Genomic DNA, 20,411 nt, shown 5'->3' on the forward strand with positions numbered 1-20,411 from the left:
TGGGAAGTATTCTCATAATCATTACATTTTAGCTACCTGGGTATTTTATTTGATACTAATATGCGTTGGTGGGGGGTAATGCTAACCAGAGGTCACATTTGAGGGAGATGGCGTGTGAAATGGTATTCAGGTTTGCCAAGCAATTGGGGCAGAAGCCCCCCTAAAGAAATGTTTTTGGAGGCCACATACAGAGCCAGGGGTAGGGGGTTATACCTCCGCAAAGACCTTACAGTCTGTGGAGAACAGATAAGCTTCTAGGATTTCCCAGATCTATTGCGAGCCTCATTTACCACTATGAAGCAGGGTTGGCTTTTCCTAGAAGACCTTGTAGGTTGGGCTCCGATCCTGTAATGAGCCAAGCTAAGGATAACACCTGAATTGAACTTTACAAGTAGGAAAATGGAAGTCTGTGTGAATCATACTAATGCGCAAGCCATTCCTTGTCTTCAGTATGTTAAAAATACCCTTCAGGTCCTAGGATTGAGCAATCTTTGGAAAAATGCAACGCAAATTGATTCCCACACCAAGACAGAAATTAAGGAAAAATATTTAGAACATGAAAAAAACGTACGACTTAGAAAAGCCCTCCATATGGTAACTGTCCAATCCTATATACCACCTTCAACCACTAATGGCATGGAGCCCTATTTACTATGGATAAAGGCCCAAACACACAGACTTAATCTGTATCGATTTAGAGTTAACATGAATTATTATTTAGGTGTCTTCCCTGAAACAGGATCCTGGTTCGCTTCTTTACCTAACTGCCCCAGTGAGGTGCTTTCCTGCCAATCTTCAAAGCACCTTGTTATTTTGCACACTGTATTTGTTTCCCAGATTATGGTTCCTATGTCCTATCCTTCATTGGAGATCATTTAAAACACACCAAGCTGGTTTGATCTTTTTTTACAACATCTTGTCCCCTTTGATCTGTTTTGCAGTTTAAAATTTTATTAACCAGGCAATTAATTTTAGAAAAAAATATGCATCATCAAATAACATGTTGGTTGCTGGATTTCAGATGTGAATACCATTATCTGATTTTAAGAATTGAATTAATGTGTGTTTTCATGAGTGATATGTTCTCATATGTTTACAATTGTGCTTTTATGGTCTAATATTGGACCGCATAAAGATTTTTGATTGATAATCTTACAATAAATTAATTTGCATTGTGCATACTGAATTTTATAATCTATAGTTTGTGTATCTGTTCCCAAAAAATGTATAGCATTATCATCTTTGATTTAAACTGATTGTATAAGAGTAATGCACTTAGTAAGTGGAATATTATTGGTAGATTAGTTTGATTTATTCTTACAGTCAGTAGGAAAAAAAAATTCTAACATATTTTGCCCGGTAGTGCAGTTGCCCTTCTTATTATATTTTCTTTTGCCATGAGAAAACATTTACTCCACAGAGAAATCCTTTCATCCATACCCTCACAGTTTAAGGAGGGCCTTCTACACACTTTCACCAAACATTGTGTGGGTGTCTTAGCACGTCAACAAGCCAGTGTAGGTCAGGCAGTGCTACATACTCTTTCAAATAACTTCAACACCTACAGGTTAGCCACTGCTTTTGAAGAGGGACTGCTTTACGGTCTATACAGATGGAGCATGTGTATGTGCAGCCACAGATGCCTCGAACGGAATATGTTACTTAACCTGAAAGCATCTGTTCGTGCCATGTAGTGCTGTAGATTCACATGCGTTCACCCTCCTCCTCAGACACCTGTGGCAGTTGTAGTTCCTTTACACTATTTTATTTGCATTGACATCTCTTTACTAATACTTCCTCTCACTCCATTCTCACCTGCCTGTGGAAAAAACTATCTAACAATGGAGTCAATGCCCATGTGCAATATCAGCAAGAGGGATAGCCCCTTTGCTCGTGACTTGAAAGACTCCTTCGAGGAATAAACAAATACACACATCCGGACCAAACACTAGGTGGTGTAAGTATGCAGAGCATGTGAATCTACAGCACTACATGCCATGAACACATTCTTACCGGGTAATAACCTTTTGGACATCAAGAAGCCCCATGTGAGATGTACAGAAGCAAAAACATGCATACATGAAATGAAACCTGCATATACACTTTCATACACAGGAAAATGCCCTACGTTATCATCATCATCAATCTTTATTTCGACATTAGTCATAAAAGTATACATACAGTTAGCATTAAAAAAGGAAAATCGACAAGATTAGTGCAAATATACAAGACCATACAGCATTATACGATACCTCCATACAATCTAGACTTTAAAAGACCTTCATGGCAGCTATGACACTATGACGGGAGGATATAATTTCAAGCAAGGTTATCACAAATCCTTCTTTTCCTCCACAAACCTGCCAAAAATGATGACACAGCACAAACTATTACAGGAGTTAGGTCTGTTTTAAAAATCCGATAAGCGTGCATACAGTGCTTGAACCCCAAATTTTTGCAGACGGGAACTATCCAGCACCTTCTGAGCTGTTTGTAAGCAGGGCAGAAAAATAGTATATGCAGTTCGGTTTCCTGATCGACATCACAACCAGGACAGTTTTTTGGAGAGAGCGGAGACCATTTACTCGTAAAGGCTCTTATAGGTAAGGTACCGTATCTCCACTGCAAATACAATTTTCTTGTAAAATATGGTCTAATATCGTTTAAAACATCCTCAAAATGATAAAGATCTTTAAACAATAGGAAAGTTTGTGTTAAAATGGAAGCTTGGGATTTCTGTACAGAGGCAATTAGTTTGGCTTCGTAATATAAGTTAGCCAAATGCTTGCGTGAAACACTAATACATGCTGTCGCCGGGTCAGACCACAGCAGCGGAAGGCCTATTCTCCCCAATTCCTCCTTCACATACCTCAGCCAAGGATGTTTCCCAGCGTTAGGGAACCCTAGGACTTCCAAAAGTTATTTTCTTTAGTCCTGAAGCTCTGGGGTAATCCAAATCCTCCGCCAGAATGTTAGAGGTTTGAGACCCAATTCTTCATCTATAGGTCTGAGACCCAGATCGAGTCTCAGTGGCAGTAAAGGAGTACTGGGGGGGACGGCCAACAACTGCCTTAAGAATTTATTTTCTGTGACTGTGATCTCTGGACGGCAATAAGAGCCCCAGAGTTCACCACCATAGATTACTCCCCCCCCCCCCCCTTGCCTGTAGTTTGTATATTTCAAGGGGTGGGCCAATTGGTTTGGCAAATTATTTATTTAGGAGTCTTATAATCCCCCCCGCTGCTTGGGCTAGTTTAAGTTGGGCTTTGATTTGGTGTGGGACCCATGTCATTGTTTCATTTAAGGTGAACCCCAAATACTCAAAAGTCTGGACCCTTTCTAGGGTAGCTCTCCCTATGCTCGGGTTGGGGCGTGTCGTTACTGGTGGATTAAAGACCATATATTTTGTTTTGAGAGTATTTATTTCTAAGCCCCGCTCGAGGCAAAATATCTCAAATCCATCCAACCCTCGTTGAATGCCCATCGGCGACTTCGCAAGTAGTAGGGTATCATCTGCGAACATAATCGCAGGTACCCGACATCCAGCGAGCTTGGGGGCATCACTATTTATGACCTCATTGAGATGTGTAAATACTCCGTTGACATAGAGGCAGAACAGGGTGGGAGCCAAAACACACCGTTGTCTGACTCCCCTGTCAACGGGAAATCTAGATGTTAAAGCACCATTTTTCCCACACCTGAACTGTGCGAAATTTCCCCTATGAAGTTGAATTATCATGTTCAATAGGGGAACAGGAATGCCAAGTTGTAAAAGGACAGACCATAGTTTGACCCTGGGGACCAGGTCAAACGCCGCACGGAGGTCCACAAAGACAGTATATAGCGAGCCACCCTCAGTTTTAACAATTTTCCAAAATAGCAGGGTCAGGTGGAAAATCTGGTCCGTAGTAGACACGTTCTTCCTAAACCCAGCCTGGTAAGGGCTTAGAATGGAAGACTCTTCTATCCAGTCCCAAAGGCGATCTAAGATCAGCCTTGCAAAAACTTTTTTAGGTACATCAAGAAGGCTGATAGGCCTGTAATTGGCTGGGAGGAGAGGTGAGCCCTTCTTAAAGATTGGGACTATCTCAACCGCCAGCCAAGTGCTAGGTACCGCCATACCCCTCTGGACTGCATTAAATAGAGCCGTTGGATAAGGGGCCCAAACCTTAAGTTCGTGTTTGAAGAGGTCACCAGGGAGTTTAGCCAGCCCAGGCGCCTTGCCGGCTGGAAATCTAGATCGTATAGCAAGGACCTCTTCTACCCTAAACTCGTCCTCATGTAGATCAGTAGTGGAATTAAACAATTCTAGCCCCTGCTCCATATTATTAGTAGAGTGGTCACCTCCATAGAGGGAGGAGAAGTGATCTTCCCAGACATTAGCAGCAATATTAGGTACAATTGCCGGTAGAGGATCAGACGACCCCGTATTAACAATTTGCCAAAACTTCCGGGAGTCTTTTGAATTTAGTGCAGTAGTTAAATTAGCCCAATTATCATTGTCCCACTCCATCTTGGCATGGTATATTAGCTGCTTATATTCTGATCGTTTTTGTTTTATTAGCGCCTTATTATTGTTAGACTTCACTGCCTTGAAGTTCTGTTTTTGACTTCCTACAGGCAGTATTGTACCAAGTAGGTCTGTTACCTCTCCTTCTCTCTTTGGGCGCTATGGGATTAAGAACATCAGCCAAAATAACAGTTAATTACAGATTGAAATCCCCACATTTTTTATATATTTCGGGAGTTGGATGCTGCAGCGTTAAGGAACCGATTGCCTCCAAAACCGGAATTACGTGCTCATAAAGTTCTGCCAGTGACGCTGGTTGAGTGACTATTTTTTCCCACCTGACCCTACGCCTGTTACTGGATAAATGACACCTGACATCCAGATCATCATTTGGGTTACATAAACCTTCGGGGTTGCCCAGGGATAGAAATTCTAGGATCAACGGATTGTGGTCGCTGTCTTCCCTAGTTTCTATCCTAAAATCAATGACCTTATCCCATGCGCAACTTTCAACAAATATATAATCCAAGCATGTCTCTTGCCCGGGCTTGTTGAAAGTGCACTTAGAGGGGATATCTGATTTTAGGCAGCCATTGCAAGCCCTAATTGAATGCTTTAAAGTTAGGGCCATGATTTGGACAGCCAAAGGCGCCCATGACTTGGGTGAAGGGCCCACTACTGGGGAAATTTTCCAGTACTCGTCCCCCTCCACAAAACCACTATCCGTCAAACCCAAAGCGGCTCAAAATGACAGTTAAAATCACCCCCTAGCAGAAAGGCAGTGCCCTGGGGAATCGTATTTAAAAATATATAGAGCTCTTCGATGGTTCCAGACTCCGATGTAATATTCACAGGCCTTGAATACACATTGACCAAAGCAAGCTTGGAGTAATTCGGCCATTCTAGAGTCACACACTGGAGATCTTCCGATGTCGTATTCAAAACCCTGGCTCGACAACCCAGGTGGGAGCGCACCCAGATTATTAAGCCCCCAGACGGTCTACCCTCCCCCCCCCCCCCCCCCACCTTGCCGGGACTGAGAATGAAACAAAGCCACTCCGATGGAATTCCTCCCTAGCCCAAGTTTCCTGGAAGAGGCATATATCATTCCTATCTATAAACGAGCCCCACTCGGGACACATTATTTTATTTCCTATTCCTGCTAAATTCCACGACAAAATTGTCAGTGGAGCGGGGATGGGTATAGGTTCCAGTATTGATACAGCATTTCCCTCTGTAATTGTTTTAATCTCCACCATACGACATTCCACTAAGGCCCCGGGCTGACCGTCGGGGATGATAGTGGCCAGAGAAGCCCCTGGCTGGGCACTCTGAGCACTATCTGTTCCCGCAGGTCCACCCCTGTTCATACATGTAGCCAATCGATCATGCAGAGAAGAATCGTTGGTACTGGTAGCACTCGCCCTCAGGTAGCTCCCCAAATTGGAGTTACCGCGTAGTCAGTCAACCTCATTCAAGCAGCTAAACCGATTTTGATCCAAATATTGAGGAGACCTATTAGAATATTGTGTGTTATTCCTGTTCCCTCTGGAATGGCTTCCACGTCCCAGCCTTGTCCAACCCTCTTCCATTCCCATGTCAGAGCATCTAACATGGGGTGGATAAAAGAAAGACAGTGGAAGGGTCCGGATTATGGAGTCCTCCCCGTAAAACGGGCTATTAAGAATGTGGGAAACTGCCCCAGGGTCCCTGAAATTGACCACAATACAGTCGCCGCTGATAATTTTCTTAGTTGATCCCAGCCATGAGACCCTTCTAATCATCAGGATTTCACTAAAAATCTGTGGAGGTAGGGGTCTGTGTTTGTTTAGCCAGCTAGCTACTTTATTTTTTAGTCAAGCAAAAGATTCTACTCCTGTATTGGTGGGTTCGGGAACTCCTACTAGGACCACTACCAGGGGAGCAGCTTCCGGGGGTAGATTTACTATCAGTTCCTTCCTCAGTCTATTGCCCTCCAAACATTTTTCTCAATATTTACAATAGACTTTTTTGCCATTACCCCAGGACAGGAGGAAAGAGAGGAGTAAGTGTTCCTTTTTGAGAGGTCCTGTGCTTAAGAAGGGGGATTTACCAAAACTGGAAAAGTTGTTAGAGAAGGGGAGTTGGCCAGATGTACACCTCTTACATTAACATCCCTCCTCCTTTCGGTAGTTTCTACAGTTTGTGGGTGGTCTGTCCTAGGCCCAATGGCCCTTTCTATATTTGCCAACCTAAGATCAATTTGATTGTCTGGCGATCAGAGGGTCCAGCAAAGATTTCAGGATACTTCCAAAGCCTTAATTTTGAGGGTCAGCCCTTGCCTGGATATTGTCACTAATGATTATAGTGGAAGGCTGTGATACAGAGGGACTCTGAACTGGAAAGTTAAGAGGTTCACTAGCTACGGGAGTGATCACCTTACTTTTTGCCCGGCCTTTGGAATTAGTTTGGTTTGCGGAGTTAGATAACCTTGCCTTCTTACCACCCCCTGTCTGTGGACCTCGCTTTCTTTTTGGAACAGCCACCTCCCTTTTGCCTCGTAACTGAAGGGTGCTAGCCCCACACCCACTGGCAGGCGTGACATTAGCAGTAGGGGGGGCACTATACTGGAATCAATAGTAGCCAATATAGAATCTCTATTCGATCCAGGGCAACGGCCGGAATCGGGCAAGGTAGTTACTACCAAGCGGTCGCTGTTAGATACGGGGTTAGGTGGTATAGTACACCTATCAGGTGTTCTTGCATTAGCTATGTGGCCAAGGGAAGATCTTTTAGCATTATCAATGCCCTGCGAGAGGCGACGTTCCAGAATAGTAATCTCATTTGATATCAGAGAATTAGCTCTGATCAGAAAACAGTCCAAAGTGCCCGCCATCGTTACACTGGACGAGTGAGCTTTGCTTCTTGTCTCCCTGGCTGCCATAATCCTAAGTGTACTACGGTAATGTGTCCCTGGAATAGCGATCAATTGTACAGATACCTCAGTTAGGAGAAACCCAAGAGGGGTGGTCCGGTCTCACACGGTCTGTAACGGGCTAGAACGGGCCCGCCCTTGGCCCGGGCTTCGCCCGCACGCGTCCTGCGTTGCGTCCGTGTGGTGACGTTATATCTGTCCAGGCAGGGGGCGGGGTCGTGAGGGAAGAGGCTGCAGCTGTGGTGGACTGGGCTGCTGGTCCTCGCAGTCCTTCACGTCTTCTCTGCCCCAGAAACAACAACAGTGCTCCCACGAGCGGCTCCCGCGAAGCGGGGGCCGCGAGGCGTATGAGGTGTCCAGGCAGGGGGCGGGGTCGTGAGGGAAGAGGCTGCAGCTGTAGTGGACTGGGCTGCTGGTCCTCGCAGTCTTTCACGTCTTATCTGCCCCAGAAACAACAACAGTGCTCCCACGAGCGGCTCCCGCGAAGCAGGGGCCGCGAGGCGTATGAGGTGTCCAGGCAGGGGGCGGGGTCGTGAGGGAAGAGGCTGCAGCTGTGGTGGACTGGGCTGCTGGTCCTCGCAGTCCTTCATGTCTTCTCTGCCCCAGAAACAACAGTGCTCCCATGAGCGGCTCCCGCGAAGCGGGGGCCGCAAGGCGTATGAGGTCAAAATCTAAATAATAGCCAAAATCAAGCATAAGAACGTTAAGATTAAACACAAAGTGATATATTTTTTATTTTATTTATTTGGATATTTGTAGAGCGCACAGCTACCTCCAACGGAGGTGTCCCGGTGCTATATATTCATGTGATATCACCCAAAGAGGACTGTGGTTTAGCAGAGTCACATCTAAACATGTATCTTATTATGGAAAAACATGTGAAAACTAAGCCTGGTAAGATATGTATTGCCTCGATGGATTTAAAGACTGCTTTTAACGATGGGCAGTAGCTTGATTCTGTGCATTATGGTGATAAAAAGGGTTTTTATACCAGGCGATACAGATGGAGAGGCAGTAGACGTAACCTTTACAGTCCATCATTAACAAAGAAGACAACTATTTAAATTCAAAGGAAATTACTACTATGGATAAAAAACTTGGTAAACTCCTTTCTTTATCCAGCAGTATGAGGCCATTATTGGTGCCTAACTCGGAGAAGAATATATGGGACATACTCCCTAAATGGGCAACAATATCTATTTGCAATGTGTTGCAGTCGTTTTTGAATAAACTGTGATCCTGAAGAAGGTACATGTTCCATTCTCAACATAGAAATACGCTTTGACCATACTTAGTAATTGCCTCAGCAGCAAGATAGTGATCATATTCATGTTTGTTCCATACCATCCACAGCAAGAAAATATTCATAAATTGTATCTCTCTTCTTGCTTAGTAGTTTTGTAGTTTTTGTGTATCAAAGAACATAATAGATAAGTGTCTTCGTAAGTACGATTTGAGATGTGTGACTGTATGAAGTACGAGTTTAGTGGTTGTAAAAGTGTCATGGTTTTAAAGAAAAGCAACTGATTATGCTATTTTTGTATCTCACACTCAACACATTTTTAAGAGATTAAATAATAAAATTAAGTGGCTATCCTATTGTATGTCCGCTGTAATTTATTTGACTGGCCAAGTGGGATTTATGTTTCATATTAAATTGAAGGGGTTTGCCCCAGAATTAATGGCACTGATTCATACTGCGTAGAAGGTCTTCAGCTTGTGTGAGATAATATAATAAAAGGCAAGGGTGTATATTAACACCATTTTTGTTTAATCTTTATACAAATGGCTTTAGGTCTTATCTCATTCAGGATGATTATTTATGCACAAAAATTAGCTACTGCTTCATTCCTCTCCTGTATTCTGATAACCTTATTAATCTTGCATATGCCAAGGAGTCTACAAAGATTGGTGAATGCTTACATTTGCTACATGGTTGGTACACACCTCCATGCCAATGTTTCAAAATCTGAGGGGGAGGGTTGCTTCAAACCGTACAACTAGGATGACTGAAATATTTGTGGATTACCAAAACTTGGAGCAAGACAATACCTTTGCATACTCGTGGGTAGCTTTCAATCCCTGTCTGAATTGGGCCTCATTGTCTGTAAGATGTACCTTTAAGGCTCATGCCAGTAGTGGTATTTGCCCAAAAGTGTGGTTACAAACCCAGAAAAGCATGATTTAACAATTTTTTTTTCTTTTTTGCACAACAGTTTCTGATAGTTACTAGTGCCCTCAGGGTAAGTGGTTTAGAGGAACTAGAAGCCATCCAAGTGTGAAAATCATTTTTGTTTTATGTTATTGGACACAATCGCCCTCAAAATACATTTTTCATCATCACAATAAATCTTTGCCATATATCGGAAACAGTAGATTGGACCGAACTGACTTTCGGGTATTAATTTCTCTAAATAATAAATCGCAATAACTACAAGCGGCTTAGAGGATTTTGACTTAGGTTTGTGGTTTGGAGGCTATGATGCATGTATCATGGCTCAATTCCCTAAAAAATTATCTTAGGAGTATTGGTACATTAATGCGTTTTGGGGTCAAATTCAGTTTTTATTTTTTTATTTAGAAATCTGTTTGAGTTTTGAAAGGTATACATCAAATCATGAAACAGGATAATGTGCAGCGACATTTAACTCATAGTTAAGTATTCATACTGGCATACAAATGACTGTAAGGATGGGTGCACCTCTTGATTCCTTATCACAATGAAGGCCCCCGCGACAGTGACTTTAACCATTGAACCGTTGTACATCCCGGAGCCTTACCCCATAAGGGGTGACCCTAAGGCGAAAGTTTTACTATTGCACCCAATCTCCCCTAGCATTTCTCCATAAACAGATAACAGATTTATATATCAATAACCGGGACTAAACAGTTGGGTAACTATCGCCCCTGCAAAACAACAACAATGATAACAGCAGCAGTGTCCGGCTTTTGTCCAAGTATCATCCACCCAACACCCCTTGGGTCGCCCCATCCCCCAGCCCCGCACCTCCTTTTCAAGTCGCTGTACAGACTGCGCTGCGTTTGTTCTTATGCCTCGCCACTCTGACTAGATCTACGTTGCCGTGTGTCATGGCACTCTGCCGGACAGACCAATTCCCCACCACCCGGAGCGGCTCCCTCGGTGCGCCCCCAACAGTCCTCTGCGGCATCCGCCCCCAACTGCCGCATGGTCTGTAACAACACCTCCCACTGGGCCGCTATGGGTGTCATCCTAAGACCCAGTGTTTCCTCCCTCCGGAGGGCCACGCCCTCCGCCCTAGCTCAGACCAGGAAGGAGCCGCGCCATGCCCTCGTGTGTGGAGGGGCAGCCGCCCTCCAACGTTTGGTAAGAAGCCGCTTCGCCACCACAATCCCCAGGTCTATGAATCAAGAGGTGACTTTTGTGGAGGGTGTTCTGTGGAAAAGGTGTAATAAGTAAGCTGACCACAAGAATGGAATATCACGACCTGTGCACTCGCAGAGCGCCTCCCGTATTGCCTGCCAGTAGGCGCTTAGCACAGGCCAGCTCCACCGCATATGGATCAGGCCAACATCCAGTTCCGCACAGCGGGGGCAGCATGCATCCGCACGGTGGAAGTATCTATTAATAGAGGCGGGCGTGAGATATGCTCTGTGTAAGATGAAGAACTGTATTTGGCGGAAGCGCATGTTCCTGGGAACTCTCTTCGGGCCCTGCAGTACCCCATCCCATTCCTTGTCAGTAATGGGTCGATCCAAATCTGCCTCCCACTTACCACGCAGCGGCGCCAAACTCAGCGCCGTTTGTGTTCGCAGCGACGCCGCGAACCATTTAACCAGGTGTCTCCCCCGCCCCATAACATGAAGGTATTGTACCATTAAATGTTGCGCTGGCTCCTCCCTTAGGTCTCCCCAACAGCCCGCGAGCGTCGCCATTAGGGCCCGGTGGCGGAGAAAGTGGGCCAGAGCTATCCCTGTCTCCTCCACCAGGGCGGTAAATGAAAGAAGAGTCCCATCTCGGTAGAGGTCCCCTAAGGTGTGAACGTCGGCCGCACTACAGTCCTCTAGTTCCGAAGCACTAAGCACCCCCTGCCCGCTAGGGGAGCCCTCGAGCGGTATAGACGGGGCGTAAGGGGTCCTAGACCGGGTAAGACGGAGACACCGGCGATAGCATTTGTAGGCCACCGCTAGTAGCAAAGGCTCAGGCCTCGCCACCCCCGCAGCCGGATGTAAGAACCCAAGGATGTCAGCCAGTGAAAGAGGGGGGGCGCCGCAGTCGCGGTATCCTCACGGCCTCTGTCTGCCACGCTGCGCAGCCAGATAGTAGTGTTCGAAACACGGCAGTGCAAGTCCCCCCTGGCCAGTGGGGAGGTACAGTTTGGGCAACGCGACCCTGTGATGCGTGGCACCCCACAAGAAGTCCCGGAGGGACCGTGCCAATCCTGCGAAGGACGACGCCGGGACATAAACAGGCAGGTTGGCGAAATAGTATAGAAGACGGGGCAAAATCACCATTTTAACTAATGCTTTTCGGCCGGTGACCGAAAGTGGAAGTGTACCCCAGAACTTCATCTGAGCCCGGACTGCAGATACGGCTCTACCCAAGTTGCCCTCCACCAGATCCGCCGGTTGGCGGTATATTTGGATACCCAGAAAGGTGTCCGGTCGCCACTGCACCCGTACTCCCCCAAGGCGATAACTTGGATCTTGGGTGTCAACCCCAAACGCATAGAGGCAAGACTTAGCGGCATTCACCCGAAGCCCCGAGAGGGCCTCGAATTCCAGCAAGATGCGCTCCAGGTCGACAGGAATGTGAGACGCGTCCCTAACAAAGACCAGCAGGTCGTCCGCATAAAGTGACACTTGGTGTGTCGCATCACCTAGTCCTAGTGGAATGCCGCCAGTCAGTTCCCTGCGAAGTGTAGCCGCCAGCGGCTCCATCGCGAGCGCAAACAGAAGGGGCGAAAGCGGACACCCCTGCCTGGTGCCGCGGCCAATAGGGATGGCATCAGATATGTACGGCCCAGTTCTCACTCACTGTGGGATCCTTGTACAGTAGGGCTGCGAGCTGAAGGAAGCCGAGGTCCAACCCGAAGTGTGACAATGCCGCCACCAAATATCCCCACTCCAGGCAGTCAAAGGCCTTTTCAAGGTCTAAAACTAGGCAGCCCGCCCTGGGCCACTGCTGGAACCGTCTGCCGCCACTCGAAAAAACCGCCGCAAGTTAAGAGAGGTACTGCGCTTAGGTACAAAGCCATTTTGGTCTACATGCACCAGCGCCGGTACCACTGGCCCCAGGCGCTCCGCCAACACCTTCGCCAGGATTTTATAATCCGTATTAAGCAATGCGACGGGACGGTAAGACCCCAGCTGGGTGGGATCCCGCCCGGGCTTGAGCAGAGAAACCAGATAGGCCTCTCGCATTGAACCGGGTAAGGTACGCTCCTCAAGGGCGGCCAGATAAAAGAGTATGCAGTTTGGGTATGAGTGTTTCCCGATAGGTTTTATAATATTCCGCCGGGAGCCCGTCGGGGCCTGGAGCCTTCCCGGTGGCCAGAGAGGTAACCGCATCCCTGATCTCGTCCGCGGTGAGGGGGCTCTCGAGTGACTCCTGGTGCTCATCTGGGACCGTGGGCAGGCAAGCAGCCTCCAAGAACTGGTCCAGGTCATGGGCCTGCCGGCCTGCCGTCGACCGATACAGAGATGCGTAATGTGCCGTCATTACCTGGTGGATCTCCCACTGCGTGTATACCAACGACCCGTCAGGCCCACGTATAGCACTGATCGGAGTGTGAACAGTCTCCTGTCGGAGCAGCCAGGTCAGTAGCCTCCCCGCCCTATCTGACGTGGCATGAACTCGAGCCGAATGGGCCGCATAATTATGGCAGCGCAGGCGTTCCAGCAATTCGGCATGGCGCGCCCGAAGTCTCAGCAGCTGGTCTGAATCTCGACCGCTGCCCTCCCCAAGTCGTTCACACGAGAGCAGGCGAGATTCCAAGGCAGCAAGTGACAATGCAAGTTGGTTGGGAATATTCCACGTCGCGCCTAAGCAATGCCCCCTGATGCTGGCCTTGTGGGCATCCCACTCTATCAGTTCGCTGCTCGTGGTGCCCTCGTTCAGGTCAAAGAACTGTTCTATCGCGGTGCCTAAAGAGGCTCGAAATTCCATATCCTCCAGAGCCACTGACTGGAGGCGCCACGTGGGAACCGGGGGACGGCCATGGCTCCACCGGAGACACAACCTGAGGGGGTTGTGATCGGAGTGTGTCCGACCTAGGTATTCAGCCTGATCTAACAGGGGAAGTAAAGGGTAGGAGCTCACCACCCTGTCAAGGCGCACATGGAGGTCGTGTACTGCCGAGTAGTATGAGTAGACGCGGTCTTCGGGATGTAGATTGCGCCACACATAGAGCAAAGCCCAGCGCGACATCCAATCTGTCAGAGCCTGTGCGTTCGAACCCACCTGTGTACCACGGAGGGGTGGGAAGGACTGATCAAGGTGCACGTCGAGGACCGAATTGAAATCCCCACCTAACAGTCGAGGGAGACCCGCATATGGCGCTAACACTGTGGACAAACGGGCAAGAAATGATGGCTGCTCAACATTCGGGGCGTACAATGAGCCTAGTAGTATGCGCTGCCCATTAAGTCGCTTGTGTACTAATGTATATCTCCCGGCCGGGTCGAACAGTACCTCCATACATGCGAACGGGGTGCCCGCCCTCACCCAGACCAATGTACCTCTGCCGCGCGTTGAATATGTGGTTCCGAATACCTGACCCCTCCAGCGGGTGCGCAACCAGTCTATTTCTACCTGTGTCATGTGAGTCTCTTGAAGGAGGGCTATGGCCACCTTGTGTCTCTGCAGGTAAGCGAAAATGGAATATCTACGCACTGGCGTGTGCATGCCCCGAATATTCCATGTGATTATACTGGTGGTGGCCATTTGGAACAATTAAATTCTGTATAGGTGGCGGGACCGGGGTTCACCCAACCAACAGGGGGTACAGGAGCCCTATATGTCAATCCGGATCGCTGTATTAAAAAACAACAAAACAAAGGAACACTCACGTGGTGCCAGGCACGCGAACTGAACAACAAAACCAGTATAACTATCAGGGCAAACCCCCGTGCGGGCATTCGTCCAAACTGTAAGCTAACGCTTATGGAGTAAAACTAAGCCAAGTAGTGGCTAACGGGGGCTTTATCGTGGCCTTAGCTGCCGCAAGTTGCTCCTCTACCACGGTGCTCAAATTCAGGTTATATATGCAAATTATAAAATCCATAGGGAGTAATTGGAGCAAAAAGAAAATCTCTGTGAAAGTGTACATCCCAATGATATTAAAAATAGAGTAGTACCTAATTATTACATTGTATTTTTTTGTATAATATTGTAATATTTTTATTAACATGTAATCATGTGAGTGACATCTGGGAAATGTTAGTGATTGATTTAAACCATTCTACTCATGATACTAATATTCCTTGTTCCTGTAATCATGCTCTATTTTGCATTGCAGTGCGTTTCCCACTTTGCTTTCTAAAAAAAATAATGCAAATACAATATTTGAGACTGGTGTTCCTAAACTTTCATTTTAGCATCTGTTACGTACGTTTATGTATTTGCTGATATTACCAAATGAAAGGATTATTTTAGCTATGATGTGTTTTTAATATCATTAACATAATGGAGAAACATTATGTTAAATTTGAGGAAAAACCTAGTGAAAAGCAGTGGTTAAACGAAGTTGTGGAATGTGATTTTAATAAAATTGGCTATTAACTTTAATGCATGTTTGTGTGATGATTTATGTGATATTATCCAGAAATATCCACTAAAATGCTTCTATCATGTGTGCATGATGTCGTTTGTTCAAACTATTCTTTTACTGGGAATAGATTATTAGATATCACTACTGTTACTTACATCCTATGACAAAGCAGAACACCACATTATGTTAATACTTTCTGGTTTTAAATTTTTTAGAACTTCAATGCAGGTATTTTGTTTTTCCTCTTATGATAGAAGTAGTCAATAACATAGATGTGTGGCAGGCCGTCAGTTGCCCAGTATTAAAGGATTGACATACAAAATCAATTGCAGAAAACATTCTAAGGCGAAACCTAGCAATGCAGATTCTGCCTGTTCATAATTAAGTGTTCTGGTTTCTAATATGCCCATGGTCAAGAAGCTCGCTTTAGAGAACAACTGCTAGAAGGATGCAAAAGTAAAGCATGTGAATTTGTGAAGCTTGAAATGTTTTGGTGGCTCAGCTAGGTCCCATCCAAGTCCAACCAGACTATTAAATGTAATCATCCTAGAAGAATTCCAAACAAAACTTGGTCATTATGCTTAAACATTTTTCTTTCTCCATATACCTTATTTCAAATCTATAATAAACCTATGTATACTGTTCCTAACCATGGTTTTTATTGAGCATTTTCTTTACCCTGCTGTAGGACTATGTGAGAAATCTTATTTTAGCGAGTTAATGTTAATTCGTTCGGATGTTATTTACAGGACTCTCTCTGACTGGACATTAGATTTTGTTTACTTAACTTCTTTGCTTTGTGCTAGCTAATTCCAAAATGAACCTGTCACATGTTGCAGATTTAAGCACTGGGCCTAGTCAAGCTACCGAAAGGAGAGCCAGAGTTATATTGGAGACAGTTTGACTTCCTTTTGTACGTGCTTAGATGACTTTTGGCATTGTGAGAGCGAGGATATGGCACACCCTTACCTTCTCTTCTGCATCTAGATTACTTTTGATGTCTTCATAAAGTCACAAAGAACTATAATTAGATAGTATATTTAGTCTTTACTTGTATGCAACACCGTTAATTAATTTAATGTGCTCCATATTTGCATTATTAAACAAAAAACAAGCAGATTATTTTATGTTAACTAGATGACCGTAGTATTTGGCATACATGAGCCTGATACACACCAAAGCTTGTAGGGTTAATTTGTGACTAAGAGCACAGTAACAAAGGGGTACTTTTATACTGCTACTGCAGACTCACTGTTTAGATAGATTCAATGCAAATCAAGCTGCAGTTGATATCACAATGTAACTTGTCTTCCTGATTCCAAGCACAGCAATTTACCTTCTACACAGCTTGTTACTCAAGCCTACCATGCTTCCTGTGTTACAGAGGCAAGCCAGTTGTTTTGTAAATTTACTATCACACACTGGCAGTATTACATGATGTGGCAATAGGTTTCTCATTTCATGTTAGTGTTGTTTTTAACCTTTTTTTTCCTGTGTATTTCAGGGAGATTCTGGTGGACCTCTTTCAAGTGTGGAAGTAAACGGCAGCAGAGTTTACCTGGCAGGCGTAGTCAGCTGGGGAGATGGCTGTGCCCGCAGGGACAAGCCTGGTGTTTACACCCGGGTCACCATGCTTCGAGACTGGATCAAACAGCAGACAGGACTGTAGCTGTGTAAAATTTTGATGGATATGACTTTCCTACTCTGTGGCTTGGTATATTGTATTTGCCAAGGCTTATCAAAATATTTGTTATCAATTTTTATTTTTAAATGATGTGACTCATTAGGAATGGAGACAAGTGGATTTTGCACCATTATCTTGATGCCAGTACAGTGGACTGTGCTGCTTTGATTTCATCCTTGAGCATCGAGCTCCCACCTTTCCCCCAACTACTACCATCATCTGATTTGATATTGTCTCCTCGCTGCATAGGAGCAGCATTGAGTTCTTTCTGTGTTCCACAAAATAGTCTGGAGCCAGTAATGAAGACTGATGTGGGGACTCTAATAGGATTTGCAAGGTTTCTGTATAACAAGACTTGAACTATTTTCTGAAGATCAAAGCAAAGAATTTATATTCATGGTAATGCTGGAAAAAGGACAACACTGCACGAAGAAAGCACAAGTTCCAAACATGGTCTACAAAAATGTTTATAGGTGGTTCAGTATACTTGGGTCATTAGGGACAAAACTTTCTCCCCTCTTCAATATAGATATATCATTGCTTTGTGTCCAGAGTTAGATTTATGGAATTGATTTGTTGCATGGTTTCTACACTCCAATGGTCTGCAACCATCGTACTAATTTATTTTACTTATTATTCACCTATTGTGGTTTTGAATGTTACAGTTGCTGATGATCAAAGTCCAGAATATACAGTCCTTAAACATGAAATAGGCTAGTAAATGCAAAATGTGAGCATGTGCATTGATGACCAGCTTGCCCAAGTAATCTGACAAGCGAAGACTTGGTGGATTAACATTATGGCTCGGAGAGCCTTTCTGCTAGGTTGCAGATGGTAGAGCGGTCATTTGCAACGGTTTAAAATGTGTCGATCTCATTCACACTAAACTTATTTGGTGGTATGGGTGAAATAAGACATCTGTCTGATTTGCAGGTTGGCTCTTGAGAGAGGTTAGTTGGTGGCTGTTCATGTACTTGAAAGTAAATGTTTGTCTTTTAGGTTAGGGTTAATTCCTATTGACAGGAAAGTTTCACACCTCCAGGTCTGCTGTTGAAAGGATGCTGTGAAATCTAAGTGCTCTTGATTGTATATAGTAAGTGTGAATTTAGGCTGAAGTAGGAGCACTTTAATGCTTTTGAGATTGAACTGTTTCCATGTTAGGGCCCTTGTGGGGACTATGTAAGACTACATTAACCCTAGAGAGTGTTCCGTTCCAGTGGATTTTGTTTTACATTGAAGAATGTCGGTTAGAAAGGAGCTTACATGTGAATCCGTAACTGGCGCCACTTTCTTAAATACTTATTTTTTCCATAGATTTTCTACGGATAGGTCCATACTAATCCCCTTCTTATCTCCACCAGAAACAGTGAAATGTAGATTATCCTCTTTCTGAAATAAAAGCACACCACCCCATTTATATCAGGAAATCATTTCTATGGCCTTATAATCTAGTTACTCTTCGCAGACATGAGTTATGGTCTTCAGTAACACAAAATAGAATGCATACCTGTATATGAAGTGTAGGGCTCTCCTTTTCAAATCAGGTTTGGAGGTCTATCCCTCTCATTCAAAATAAGCCCACTCAATGCTGTATACTCAACAATGTATGTAGGTTTTCTCTTCTATGAAAACAATCCTATTACCAAAGCAATAGCCTTTTGGTCTACAAGATTAGCTTTTTGTGTGGAATTATATGTTTATAAATGTAGTCCTTGTCTTGTTTTAACTGTTTGTTAGTCCTAATTTAATTTATTTCTGATTTCAACTGGATTTTCCCTACAGTGACCTCCATTTTGCTGGCAATTGCTTCAGTTCGCCTTTTAGGAACTTAATCATCAGCTTTTAGATGCTGAAAGTGGCATCAGCCTTTGTCTATCAGCAGGTTTTGGGTACCATGTTTGTTGCATTTGACTATAAAGATGCCAGTGGCCATAAACACTACATTTGTGTAATACAGAGTTTTAAAACGATAAGAACAGTCCGTAAGGAACGGTTGTATTTTAGTGCACTGATTTTGCATCTCCATTTCAAGGTCCCATTTAATAAAGTGATTAATGATTTTCGTTTTTTAAAATGGTTTGAAAGTCATGAAAGTACAGTTTCAAACATTGTTTGAAGGAAATGATTTAATACTCGAAAGTAACATACAATATTTAACTCGGCACTTAGAAAATGGGTAACAAGAATGACTGGAATGACAAATGAGTGGTTGGGACATGGATTTAATATCCCATAGGGTGGGGGACAAGACTGTAAATAGGATGAGAGAGAAGGTCGTAGGGCAGGATTGTGGTTTATGAAGAAAGATGGGCTATGTCCTTTTGGCTTATCTTCCTTCTTGCCCGTCTCTCCTATCTTAATTAGTTTTGTAGGCGGTAGGGGTGTGGTAGGGCAGTCCGTGATCTGGAAGCAGGGGATGGAACATGGTTTTTATTTTTTAACAGTGATAGAGCTATTGAAGAAATGCCCTTGCCTACAGGTTCATTGATAAGTCACAATCTGCTCTGTAAGACTGGGGGTCACTTTATAGTTGCAGAAGAAACCTGGGTGTCAGGGGAGAGCAAGATGGCATCCATGTAAATTCTCATCTTCTGTTTATCAGCATATTATGTTTGGAAAAGGATACATTGGTGGGACTTCTTGTATTGCAAATTTGAAAGCACAAATTGTTAAACAACGTGAATTCAGATAAAATTGTATTACAAAGATGGTGTCAGGAAGCAGTATTTTTATTGCCCTACAAAAGAAGGAAACTCCCAATGGACAGGATTTGTGTAAATATGTGTAATACTTGAAAAATGTTTCCATCCTTTTTTATAGGCTGGATTGGCATTACCAAAATGTGCCTAAATATGTAAACAAGAGCACAAACTATTAGTGCCTTGTCAGTTTTATGTATTTGCTATTTTTATCTTGAGGTTTTTTTTAGTTTTGAAATACATTTTTAGTCAAACTACAAATGCCACGTTTCTAGAGATGGACAATGGAGCCATGCCTATGCAATAAGATCTCGTTAAGTATTATTGCAATTGGCATGGCTATGTTATTGGGGTAATCACTTGTGTGTCTCAGATGGTGCTTGGATAATGAAATTGGTAAACAAATCTGTTCTTGTGAACTCTTTTGCGTTCTGTATCTAATGTAAATGTAATGGAAAATGTTTTTCTTTACTGTTTTTCTTGTTAGTTTAAAATAACGAGTCCTGTGAAAATGAGGTTTCAGTTTAAAATATATTCTAGTAAAATGTTTTAGGTCTTCTGTTTACATTTTTTTAGTCAATGTTTTGTGCAGTGATTCTATTAAGTTGAGATAACGTATATGGTCATGCCAGGAATAGGAACAGTGTGCTTCTACTTAATTCCCAGGACCCTGAAATGATAATGCCACAGTAGGCTTTTGATGATGAGCCAGGATACATTGCTCTGAAAATTCTTTTGGCCTGAATGTATAGGTATTACTGGAAATATTAGCTCCATAAATGGGTAACTAATTTAGCAATTATTATTAGCGGTTAGCATTGTTTCAAATACTTATAATTTTGGCATTTATGAC

General features: G+C 44.2%; 1 protein-coding gene across 2 annotated transcripts in view; it reads left to right on the forward strand.

The window, feature by feature from the left end:
- ST14 (ST14 transmembrane serine protease matriptase) overlaps positions 1–20,107 on the forward strand; it is a 264,383-nt gene extending 244,276 nt beyond the window's left edge. For both annotated transcript variants that reach the window (XM_085647218.1, XM_085647219.1), the window contains exon 19: positions 16,680–20,107. In XM_085647218.1, the coding sequence (XP_085503344.1) occupies positions 16,680–16,844 (165 nt within the window). In that variant the 3' untranslated portion in view covers positions 16,845–20,107. The remainder of the gene's footprint in view (positions 1–16,679) is intronic.
- Positions 20,108–20,411: the final 304 nt, after the last annotated feature.

This window comes from Triturus cristatus, chromosome 3_2, assembly GCF_964204655.1.
Source record: "Triturus cristatus chromosome 3_2, aTriCri1.1, whole genome shotgun sequence".
Taxonomy (NCBI): Eukaryota; Metazoa; Chordata; class Amphibia; order Caudata; family Salamandridae; genus Triturus; species Triturus cristatus.